Raw genomic sequence first — 12,903 nt, forward strand, 5'->3', positions numbered from 1 at the left:
ATAGAGGGGGCAATTCCATGATCATAGACATGTTACATGGCCATATTCGGAGTTACCATGGTGAAGCTACATATAGGTAGTGACCTATATGTAGTGCACGCGTGTAATGGTGTCCCCGCACTCACAAAGTTCAGTGAATTGGCTCTGAACAATGTGGGGGCACCTTGGCTAGTGCCAGGGTGCCCTCACACTAAGTAACTTTGCACCTAACCTTTACCAGGTAAAGGTTAGACATATAGGTGACTTATAAGTTACTTAGTTGCAGTGTAAAATGGCTGTGAAATAACGTGGACGTTATTTCACTCAGGCTGCAGTGGCAGGCCTGTGTAAGAATTGTCAGAGCTCCCTATGGGTGGCAAAAGAAATGCTGCAGCCCATAGGGATCTCCTGGAACCCCAATACCCTGGGTACCTCAGTACCATATACTAGGGGATTATAAGGGTGTTCCAGTAAGCCAATGTAAATTGGTAAAAATGGTCACTAGCCTGTCAGTGACAATTTGGAAAGAAATGAGAGAGCATAACCACTGAGGTTCTGATTAGCAGAGCCTCAGTGAGACAGTTAGTCACTACACAGGTAACACATACAGGCACACTTATGAGCACTGGGGCCCTGGGTTACCAGGGTCCCAGTGACACATACAACTAAAACAACATATATACAGTGAAAAATGGGGGTAACATGCCAGGCAAGATGGTACTTTCCTACACAACCCCCCCCCAAACGAAGGACAATAAGACTAGCCATTACCTGATGAGTCTTCATTGTCTAAGTGGAAATATCTGGAGAGTCCATCTGCATTGGAGTGGCTACTCCCAGGTCTATGTTCCACTGTATAGTCCATTCCCTGTAGGGATATGGACCACCTCAACAATTTAGGATTTTCACCTTTCATTTGTTTTAGCCAAAGTAGAGGTTTGTGGTCTGTCTGAACAATGAAGTGAGTGCCAAACAGGTATGGCCTCAACTTCTTCAGAGCCCAGACCACAGCAAAGGCCTCCCTCTCAATGGCAGACCAACGCTTTTCTCTAGGGGTCAACCTTCTACTAATAAAAGCAACAGGTTGATCCTGGCCCTCAGAATTAAGTTGTGATAGGACTGCCCCTACTCCTAATTCAGATGCATCAGTTTGGACATAGAATTTTTTAGAGTAACAAGGGCTTTTCAGGACAGGTGCAGAGCACATGGCCTGCTTCAGCTCCTCAAAAGCTTTCTGACAGTTTGCTGTCCATAATACCTTTTTAGGCATTTTCTTGGATGTGAGGTCATTAAGAGGGGCTGCAATGGAGCCATAGTTCTTAATGAACCTCCTGTAATACCCAGTGAGGCCTAGGAAGGCTCTCACCTGAGTCTGAGTGGTAGGGGGAATCCAATCAATAATAGTTTGGATTTTCCCCTGAAGTGGTGCAATCTGTTCCCCACCAACAAGGTGTCCCAGATAAACCACCTTACCCTGCCCTATCTGGCACTTTGAAGCCTTGATAGTGAGGCCTGCCTTTTGCAGGGCCTCCAAAACTTTCCAAAGGTGGACCAGGTGATCATCCCAGCTGGAGCTAAAGACAGCTATATCATCCAAATATGCTGCACTGAAAGCTTCCAGCCCTTGCAGGACTGTGTTCACCAACCTCTGAAAAGTGGCAGGTGCATTTTTCAAACCAAAAGGCATTACAGTAAACTGGTAATGTCCTCCAATGGTAGAAAATGCAGTCTTAGGTTTAGCATCTTCTGACATTTTGATCTGCCAATACCCTGCAGTCAAATCAAAAGTGCTTAGATACTTGGCAGATGCCAGTGTATCTATTAGCTCATCTGCCCTGGGTATAGGGTGAGCATCTGTTTTGGTTACCAAGTTGAGACCTCTATAGTCTACACAAAACCTCATTTCCTTCTTTCCATCTTTAGAATTGGGTTTTGGTACCAGTACCACAGGAGAAGCCCATGGACTGTCAGAGTGCTCAACCACTCCTAGTTCCAACATCTTCTGAACTTCTTGCTTTATGCAGTCCCTGACATGGTCAGGCTGCCTATAGATCTTACTTTTGACAGGTAAACTGTCTCCAGTATCTATAGTGTGCTCACACCAAGAAGTGGTGCCTGGCACAATGGAGAAGAGTTCTGAAAATTGTCCTAGGAGATTTATGCAATTATCTTTCTGCTCAGCAGTAAGACAATCAGCCAAAACTACCCCTTCCACAAGAGCATCTTGTTCTGTGGAAGAGAAGAGATCAGGTAGAGGATCACTGTCTTCTTCCTGTCCCTCATCTGTTGCCATGAGCAGGGTGAGATCAGCCCTGTCATAGTAGGGTTTCAGGCGGTTGACATGGAGCACCCTAAGGGGACTCCTGGCAGTGCCTAAGTCAACCAAGTAGGTGACTTCACCCTTCTTTTCAACAATTGTGTGTGGACCACTCCATTTATCTTGGAGTGCTCTTGGGGCCACAGGCTCCAAGACCCACACTTTCTGCCCTGGTTGGTACTGAACCAAAACAGCCTTCTGATCATGCCATTGCTTCTGGAGCTCTTGGCTGGCCTGAAGGTTTTTACTGGCCTTTTTCATGTACTCAGCCATCCTTGATCTGAGGCCAAGTACATAGTCCACAATATCCTGCTTAGGAGCTTTTAAAGGTTGTTCCCAACCCTCCTTTACAAGTGTGAGTGGACCCCTAACAGGGTGTCCAAAAAGAAGTTCAAAGGGGCTGAAGCCCACTCCTTTCTGGGGTACCTCCCTGTAGGCAAAAAGGAGGCATGGTAGAAGGATATCCCATCTCCTGCGGAGTTTTTCAGGGAGTCCCATAATCATGCCTTTGAGAGTTTTATTAAATCTCTCCACCAGTCCATTTGTTTGTGGATGATAGGGTGTTGTGAACTTGTAGGTTACACCACACTCCTTCCACATGGCCTTTAAGTATGCAGACATGAAATTGCTTCCTCTGTCTGATACTACTTCCTTTGGGAAGCCCACCCTGGAAAATATTCCCAGGAGGGCCTTTGCCACTGCAGGAGCTGTAGTGGTCCTTAAAGGAATAGCTTCAGGATATCTTGTGGCATGGTCCACTACCACCAAGATAAACCTATTGCCTGAAGCAGTAGGAGGGTCAAGGGGGCCAACTATGTCAACCCCTACCCTTTCAAAGGGAACCCCAACCACAGGCAGTGGGATAAGGGGTGCCTTTGGAGTGCCACCTGTCTTGCCACTGGCTTGACAGGTTTCACAGGACTTACAAAATTCTTTTGTGTCCTCAGACATCCTAGGCCAATGAAACAGTGGTACCAATCTGTCCCAAGTTTTCATTTGACCCAGGTGCCCAGCTAAGGGAATGTCATGTGCCAGTGTTAGGAGGAACTTTCTGTACTCCTGAGGAATCACTAATCTCCTGGCAGCTCCAGGTTTAGGATCCCTATTCTCAGTGTACAAGAGGTTGTCCTCCCAGTAAACTCTGTGTGAGTCACTGACATCCCCATTAGCCTGTTTGACAGCTTGCTGTCTGAGACCCTCTAATGTGGGACAGGTTTGCTGTGCCACACTCAGCTCCTCTCTGGCAGGCCCCCCTTCACCCAAAAGCTCAGCAGTGTCTGCTTCCAGCTCCTCTGGTGTAGGTTCTGCACAGGGAGGGAATTCTTCTTCCTCAGAAGTAGAATCCACTGTAGAGGGAGGGATAGTAGGAAGTGGTTTGCTTCTACTAGCCCTAGCTTTAGGGAGCACTTGGTCCATTGTTCCAGGATCCAAGCTTCCCTGTCCTTTTTGCTTTTTGGCCTGAGCCCTTGTCAAAGCAAAAATATGCCCTGGGATGCCCAGCATTGCTGCATGGGCCTCCAACTCCACATCTGACCAAGCTGATGTCTCCAAATCGTTCCCTAATAGACAGTCTACAGGTAAATCTGAAGCTACCACAACTTTCTTTGGACCAGATACCCCCCCCCCAGTTGAGATTTACAACAGCCATGGGGTGGCTTTGTGTTATGTTGTGAGCATCGGTTACTTGGTACTGGTGTCCAAGTATGTGTTGTTCAGGGTGCACCAGTTTCTCAATCACCATTGTGACACTGGCACCTGTGTCCCTGTAGGCCTGGACCTCAACACCATTTATTAGGGTTAGTTGCTTGTACTTCTCCAAGTTATGGGGGCAAGCAACCAAAGTGGCTAAGTCAATAGCCCCTTCAGAGACTAAAGTAGCCTCTGTGGTCTCCCTAATCAGACCAACCCCAACTAAATTACCAAAAGTGAGCCCAGCTACTCCCTTGGATTGGCTATTAGTAGGTTTGCTCCCACCACCACTGCTATTAGTAGGGACACTAGGTGTAGCAGTAGGGGTTGTAGTGGTAGGAGCTGTGGTGCCTTTCTTTGGACAACTGGGATCTGTTGTCCAATGGCCTTTTATCTTACATAAATAGCACCATGGTTTCTTTTCCTTGTTCTGATTAAAGGAGGATTTGGGCCCACCACCCCCACCAGAGTGTTTTTGTGGGCCTGATGAAGACTCATTTTTAGATTTGTCCCCACCCTTGTCAGATGACTTACCATCCTTCTTTTTGTTGCCATCTTTGTCACCCCCTGTATGAACTTTTCTGTTCACTCTTGTTCTGACCCATTTGTCTGCCTTCTTTCCCAATTCTTGGGGAGAGGTCAGATCAGAGTCCACCAAGTACTGGTGCAACAAATCAGACACACAATTATTAAGAATATGCTCTCTCAGGATCAAGTTATACAGGCTGTCATAATCAGTAACTTTACTGCCATGTAACCACCCCTCCAAGGCCTTCACTGCCTGGTCAATGAAATCAACCCAGTCTTGTGAAGACTCCTTTTTGGTATCTCTGAACTTTATCCTGTACTGTTCAGTGGTTAAGCCATAACCATCCAGGAGTGCATTCTTAAGAACTTGGAAATTGTTAGCATCATTTTCTTTTACAGTAAGGAGCCTATCCCTACCTTTTCCAGTAAATGATAGCCATAGGATAGCAGCCCACTGCTTTTGAGGGACATCCTGTACAGCACAGGCCCTCTCAAGTGCAGCAAACCACTTGCTAATGTCATCCCCCTCCTTGTAAGGGGGAACTATCTTATGCAGATTCCTGGAATCATGCTCTTTTGCAGGATGACTATGGGGAATACTGCTGCTGCCACCATGGGTATCTAAACCCATTTTCTGTCTTTCCCTCTCTATTTCTAAAGACTGTCTATCCAAATCCAGCTGTTGCTTCTTGAGCTTCAGTCTGGTTTGCTCCACTCTCAATCTATTGAGCTCCCTTTCCAACAATCTGTCATCAGGGTGGGTGGGAGGGACATTTCTAGATACAGAGGTATGATGGGAATGAACAGAAGGAGACCTGTCCCTTACAGAGGGCACCCTAACAGCTTGGCTACCAGTATAATGTGAGAGCACATCATCAGTATGATGTGATTCAACCTCTGTACCAACTATGCTAGACTGTCTAGTAATGGGCAGGCTGAGAAGTTTCTTTCCTGAACCTTTTCCTGGGGGAGTCCCTGGATCAGATTGAGAACCATTAGCTACTTTTTCTACAGATTGGGCACTTATGGCCTTATCCTGTACTCTAAGCATATTAATTAACAGTTCTAAGGAAGGATTCTTCCCTACACTCAAACCTCTCTCTATGCAGAGACTCCTTGCTCCTTTCCAGCTAAGGTGATCATATGCAAGTTTGGACAGTTCAACTTTTTGGCCTGTGCCAGACATTTTTAGAGAGAGTTAAAGTGATAGACAAAGAGAAAAAAGTTTTCAGAACTTTTTGGAAAGACAGAAAAAAACTTTTTAAACTTTTAAGAACTTTTTGAAAGTTTAGAAGTACTTTTCAGCACTTAGAAAAGAGTGAAAAGAGGAAATGCAAAACTTTTTGGCTATGTGTATATACACTGACCTTGTTTTGTATATTTTTCTCTTATGAAAAGTACAATGACAAGAGTGGTAAGTAGTCTCAAGCACTTATCCCACCACTGCACAACCAATGTAGGAGGCTGGACTGGCTTGTAGTGAGTACCAAGGGGTACTTGCACCTTGCACCAGGCCCAGTTATCCCTTATTAGTGTATAGGGTGTCTAGCAGCTTAGGCTGATAGATAATGGTAGCTTAGCAGAGCAGCTTAGGCTGAACTAGGAGACGTGTGAAGCTACTACAGTACCACTTAGTGTCATATGCACAATATCATAAGAAAACACAATACACAGTTATACTAAAAATAAAGGTACTTTATTTTTATGACAATATGCCAAAGTATCTTGGAGTGTACCCTCAGTGAGAGGATAGGAAATATACACAAGATATATATACACAATAGCAAAAATATGCAGTATAGTCTTAGAAAACAGTGCAAACAATGTATAGTTACAATAGGATGCAATGGGGAAACATAGGGATAGGGGCAACACAAACCATATACTCCAGAAGTGGAATGCGAACCACGAATGGACCCCAAACCTATGTGACCTTGTAGAGGGTCGCTGGGACTATTAGAAAATAGTGAGAGTTAGAAAAATAACCCTCCCCAAGACCCTGAAAAGTGAGTGCAAAGTGCACCAAAGTTCCCCTAAGGACAAAATAGTCGTGTTAGAGGGAGAATGCAAGGAAAACACAAATCAGCAATGCAACGACGATGGATTCCTGTCTGAAGGTACCTGTGGAACAAGGGGACCAAGTCCAAAAGTCACAAGCAGCTCGGAGATGGGCAGATGCCCAAGAAATGCCAGCGGTTGGTGCAAAGAAGCTCTTACTAGGCTGAAGAACTGTGAATACTGCAGGAACGACAAGGGCTAGAGACTTCTCCTTTGGAGGATGGATCCCCCACGCCTTGGAGAGTCGTGCAGAAGTGTTTTCCCGCCGGATGGACGCCAACAAGCCTTGCTACACGCAAATCGTGCGTTTGGCGTTTTTGGACGCTGCTGGGGCCCAGGAGGGACCAGGAGGTCGCAAATTGGACCTGAAGAGAGAGGGGACGTCGAGCAAGACAAAGAGCCCTCACTGAAGCAGGTAGCACCCGGAGAAGTGCCAGAAACAGGCACTACGAGGATGCGTGAAACGGTGCTCGCCGAAGTTGCACAAAGGAGTCCCACGTCGCCGGAGACCAACTTAGAAAGTCGTGCAATGCAGGTTAGAGTGCCGTGGACCCAGGCTTGGCTGTGCACACAGGATTTCCGCCGGAAGTGCACAGGGGCCGGAGAAGCTTGCAAAGTCGCGGTTCCCAGCAATGCAGCCCAGCGAGGTGAGGCAAGGACTTACCTCCACCAAACTTGGGCTGAAGAGTCACTGGACTGTGGGGGTCACTTGGACGGTGTCGCTGGATTCGAGGGACCTCGCTCGTCGTGCTGAGAGGAGACCCAAGGGACCGGAGATGCAGCTTTTTGGTGCCTGCGGTTGCAGGGGGAAGATTCCGTCGACCCACGGGAGATTTCTTCGGAGCTTCTGGTGCAGAGAGGAGGCAGACTACCCCCACAGCATGCACAAGCAGGAAAACAGTCGAGAAGGCGGCAGGATCAGCGTTACAGAGTTGCAGTAGTCGTCTTTGCTACTATGTTGCAGGTTTGCAGGCTTCCAGCGCGGTCAGCGGTCGATTCCTTATCAGAAGGTGAAGAGGGAGATGCAGAGGAACTCGGCTGAGCTCATGCATTCGTTATCTCAAGTTTCCCCAGAGACAGAGACCCTAAATAGCCAGAAAAGAGGGTTTGGCTACCTAGGAGAGAGGAAAGGCTACTAACACCTGAAGGAGCCTATCACAAGGAGTCTCTGACGTCACCTGGTGGCACTGGCCACTCAGAGCAGTCCAGTGTGCCAGCAGCACCTCTGTTTCCAAGATGGCAGAGGTCTGGAGCACACTGGAGGAGCTCTGGACACCTCCCAGGGGAGGTGCAGGTCAGGGGAGTGGTCACTCCCCTTTCCTTTGTCCAGTTTCGCGCCAGAGCAGGGGCTAAGGGGTCCCTGAACCGGTGTAGACTGGCTTATGCAGAATTGGGCACCTCTGTGCCCAACAAAGCATTTCCAGAGGCTGGGGGAGGCTACTCCTCCCCTGCCTTCACACCATTTTCCAAAGGGAGAGGGTGTCGCACCCTCTCTCAGAGGAAGTTCTTTGTTCTGCCATCCTGGGCCAGGCCTGGCTGGACCCCAGGAGGGCAGATGCCTGTCTGAGGGGTTGGCAGCAGCAGCAGCTGCAGAGAAACCCCAGGAAGGGCAGTCTGGCAGTACCAGGGTCTGTGCTACAGACCACTGGGATCATGGAATTGTACCAACAATGCCAGGATGGCATAGAGGGGGCAATTCCATGATCATAGACATGTTACATGGCCATATTCGGAGTTACCATGGTGAAGCTACATATAGGTAGTGACCTATATGTAGTGCACGCGTGTAATGGTGTCCCCGCACTCACAAAGTTCAGTGAATTGGCTCTGAACAATGTGGGGGCACCTTGGCTAGTGCCAGGGTGCCCTCACACTAAGTAACTTTGCACCTAACCTTTACCAGGTAAAGGTTAGACATATAGGTGACTTATAAGTTACTTAGTTGCAGTGTAAAATGGCTGTGAAATAACGTGGACGTTATTTCACTCAGGCTGCAGTGGCAGGCCTGTGTAAGAATTGTCAGAGCTCCCTATGGGTGGCAAAAGAAATGCTGCAGCCCATAGGGATCTCCTGGAACCCCAATACCCTGGGTACCTCAGTACCATATACTAGGGGATTATAAGGGTGTTCCAGTAAGCCAATGTAAATTGGTAAAAATGGTCACTAGCCTGTCAGTGACAATTTGGAAAGAAATGAGAGAGCATAACCACTGAGGTTCTGATTAGCAGAGCCTCAGTGAGACAGTTAGTCACTACACAGGTAACACATACAGGCACACTTATGAGCACTGGGGCCCTGGGTTACCAGGGTCCCAGTGACACATACAACTAAAACAACATATATACAGTGAAAAATGGGGGTAACATGCCAGGCAAGATGGTACTTTCCTACACTCAGTGAGACAGAAGGATCAGGATGTTACTTATGCTCAGGCCCTCAATGATCTCACTAGGGTCCTATCGAAGCGAGAGCAAAGGATCACTGTATCACTGTTGTTCTGCCCATCCTTAATCTTGGTTGGGTTTTGTGCAAGTGAGATAAAGATATCTGGATATTACTATCATTCATGTTTCTTGTGTCTTGTCTTGGTGAGACAGAAGAATCCCGACTATGGGCCTGATTTAGAGTTTGGCGGATAAGGTTACTCACTCACAAACGTGACGGCTATCCCATCCGCCGTATTATGATCCCATTATATCCTATGGGAATCATAATACGGCGGACGGATATGTCACATTTGGAATGGAATAACCCATCAGTCAGACTCTACATCAGACCCTCATTGTCATTATTGTCCAGTAGACCTTGCACTGTCTATCATTTTTTGGATTCTTGAGAGACTTAAAACCACTTCTTGCCCAAGACAAGCATGGCTCTCACATGACATTTGTGTAAGCATCAACTGGACCAGCAGCCCAAAGCCTGACACTCAACAAGGCAGCTGTTGTAAGTGCCACTCTTGCAGCCATTTGTGTAAACCGTGGTTCTGTGACACCAAGTACTGCACTAGGGTTCTCTCTGCCAAACAGCAGGGCCATGATCTAAACTGCTGTGTTCATAGTGCAGGACCCTCTAGCTCGCAAGAGGATCCTGGCAATGCAGCTTCCCCTTCTGCACAATCTTCGAGTGCCACTGCTGGGCCTTTATTCAAGAGAGGCAAAGCCACTGCCTGTGGTGGCTGCTTTACTTATACTATACACTAGACCATTTTCTGATGCTGGACATACAGGCTTTTCCGTTTCTTTCCGCTCTGCTTTTTGATTGTTGACTGGGAGTTCTTCTTCGGAAGAAGAATCCTATCAATTTATTTTCCTGTTGATTTTCACTATCGCCCTTGTGTGTCAGTCATACTTCTGTTCTCTACATGGAATACCTGTAAACCATTGCCAGTTGAGGCTCATTATCCCTGCCCATCCTTCTGGATTCGCCAGAGGTAGTTGACAGGTTCAAGTGATCCTTCTGAAAAGGCGTACCAGCATGTCTCGGATCACTGGATCATTTCAGAGCTTTACTGAGGGAGCTTGCCGCTCTTGAGAGGACTGGAAACAGACTGATATTCAATGGCAACGCAACAGAGACGAAGGTCTCAGTGTCCCTGTCATGTGCCAGCAGACAGTTCGGAAGAACCCTAAAAACAACCTTTTTCAGCAATTTCTGAGAACCAGCTCCCATCAGCTATGATGGTGAAGCTGAACGCCATTGTGACGTTAGCGATTTCACTGCTCTTGTTGTGCTAAGCGTATCTTGTTGGTGTATTGTTTTAGTGAATATTGTTAATGAGACACATCCTGCAAGCAAGACAGGACAATTTTTTTTAAAGGTATGGTATATGAAGGGAATAGAACATAAATGAACAATTCCTTTCTTTTGAAGCTTTTTAAAAAAAAAAAAAAGTACTGTGTTTTATTGAAAAGCAAATATGTTACTATCTACATACCTGTACCTTACACTAAACCGACTCAATCTCTTTTTAAACTTTGATGTATGTAACATTCAAACTCATGCTGCAAGACCCGCTTGTCAGTACAAACCACCTTACAAATAAAGAAATCACAGTGATGAGAGACTTTCCTGCTCTGCAGGCTTATTTTCAGGTATGGACTGCAGAGAGGACCATACATCCAAGCTCTGATTGATTGTTGAATCAAATTTCTGCCCAAAGTTGTCCTTGAGCACGGCTCCTCCTGGCATTGTTTTAATGGGGTGTCAGCCTCAGCTGAGGGGTTTAGGGCAGGTTGGCGTCGGTATAAATATACCTCGGTGCAGAGATTTATGGTGCATGATGGCTCTCTCTAGGCTAGTTCTGCAAAAGTAGTCATTGGCAGCCACCTGATCGGTGGTCATGGGAGACACCATTTTTGGGTGCAGACAGGGATTGAGAGTAGGTGATAAGAAGCTGGGGGTGCAATGCTGAGTGCTCTATCTTAAGGAGATAAGATTGAAAGCATGGACTGCAGGAGCTGATAAAGTAATGGCTAGAACTGAACTAAGAGGGCAGGGGGCATCCATGATCTCAATATCTTCACCAACGATCTCCGCAGCCCTCATTCCCAGGACGATATGGTACAAATTCCAGCTCCTCTTCAGGTTTTGCCTCATCCGCTGCTCCACCCACACCAGTGGGATGCAGGATGGCTCAGCCCCGAGGCTGGCGGGAGCTCATCGTGTTGCAAAAGAGGATGAAGATCGTAACCAAACTTTCTTCAGATTTTCTAGCTCAGGTTGACATCTCTCGACCTCAGAAGCTTCACTCTTTGTTGACTCCTGGTGGAAATGCAGTCTCAACCTAAGCAAGGGCCTACCATGCTACTGTACAAAGCTGTCCTACATCTGCTTTACAGAAGCAACTCAAGGGATCAAGTTCCGGCAGAGGCTCAGAAACAGTAGGAGCTGGGAGACCTCTAGATCGAAAATCCACAACTATATGAAATGACACTTCAAAGGACAAAACACGGTGTCCTCCTCGGCTGTCACACATCCACATGCTCAAAACTCCAGCACAGCATGCAAATGCAAGGCACCCTAAGTGTGGCACGTTCTGCAAGCCCGATCTTCCCTGCCAGTATGACGCATCCACATGCTCACAACACTCGAGCAAGGTACCCAAAGAAAGAGCATGTGAGGTGGGCACCTTCTGGCTGCCCTGAAGAATCTCTGTGGATGAAACAGGTATTGAGGATGAGTAATCATAGTATAGTATTTTTAATAAGAGACCCATGGAGAGTCACTACATCACAAATTAATAATATCCAAACAGAGCAGGCCCAGATAAGAGCAGGGTTACAGATAAGCCTCCTCAAACAACAGATGCAAAAGCTGCGGTCACTACAGCTGCTCACTGTACCAATATGTGTCATGTATAACATGGTTACCAATGCACACAGGGAGCAGTCAGGCACAAACATGTCACTGTTTGAAATGGACTATGGGATTTACCATAACAGTGGAGAATATCCCAACACGGGATGCTCAGGGGCTCCACACTTGGATATCTGCCCCTCTGTCATGGATGCTCCAGGCTTAACAAGTGGATAAAACAGCCTTTCCAAAGAATGGTATTTGAGAAGTTGTTTCCACAATGATTGGTGAAACACAATAAACTGAGGGGGGAACATAGCATGTCAGCTGTTGGCAACCACGAAGGAGGCAAATGTGGTGCAGAGTACATACACATTAGTGAACTGTAGAGTAGAATGTAGAGTAGAATTCTGCCAAAGAACTATTAATTAATGTGAAGGTGTCAGCTGTGGGCACTTTTTAACCAAAAAGTTTCAGGGTGATCCCACAGGTATCAAACCTTTCTACACCAAAATGTTTTTTTGTATAAATCCTAAATAAAACACAGAAGATTAGCATGTGTTAGGCGATTGTTAAGCAAATGTTCAGTGTGCTTACTAGTACTTGAGCATTGCGGTCTCCAGTGCATCCCACACCTTCAGCCGTGACTCTGGAATGACATGCGCCATTGCGTGCCAGAATTCTGCGTCTCCGCTGCAATCCCGTGCCTCCATCCCTGAGCGGGAATAGTTATCACTGGCCAGGAAAAGGTGAAAAAATTAAAATCTCTTAGCACAACACAAGACACTAAAAGCCTCAAAGAAACTTCAATCAACAACAAAAACCTATTGTAAAAGGAAATATTACAGCTGCAAGAAAATAGACAGACCTATCTAAGAATCAAACCATTAGACCACAATGTAGCCATCAACAGTCATGAACGAGAAAAAGCACAAGTTACTTACCTCTCATTATGCTCTTTAGGTGGCGCGGTGTGGCTTCCCGATGACTTTATTGTGCCTCAGAAGACACAGATAGGCGCCACCCCGTGCACC

At 46.7% G+C, this 12,903-nt stretch overlaps 1 protein-coding gene across 2 annotated transcripts in view; it reads right to left on the reverse strand.

The window, feature by feature from the left end:
• Positions 1-12,903, reverse strand: part of LOC138282997 (dynein regulatory complex protein 1-like) — a 164,506-nt gene that overhangs the window by 33,454 nt on the left and 118,149 nt on the right. Inside the window, exon 15 of one of the 2 annotated variants that reach the window (XM_069221093.1) lies at positions 12,467-12,604. In XM_069221093.1, coding sequence (XP_069077194.1) covers positions 12,467-12,604 — 138 coding nt within the window. The remainder of the gene's footprint in view (positions 1-12,466; positions 12,605-12,903) is intronic. The other variant, XM_069221094.1, reaches the window with a different exon arrangement.

Source organism: Pleurodeles waltl, chromosome 2_2, assembly GCF_031143425.1.
Source record: "Pleurodeles waltl isolate 20211129_DDA chromosome 2_2, aPleWal1.hap1.20221129, whole genome shotgun sequence".
Classification (NCBI taxonomy): domain Eukaryota; kingdom Metazoa; phylum Chordata; class Amphibia; order Caudata; family Salamandridae; genus Pleurodeles; species Pleurodeles waltl.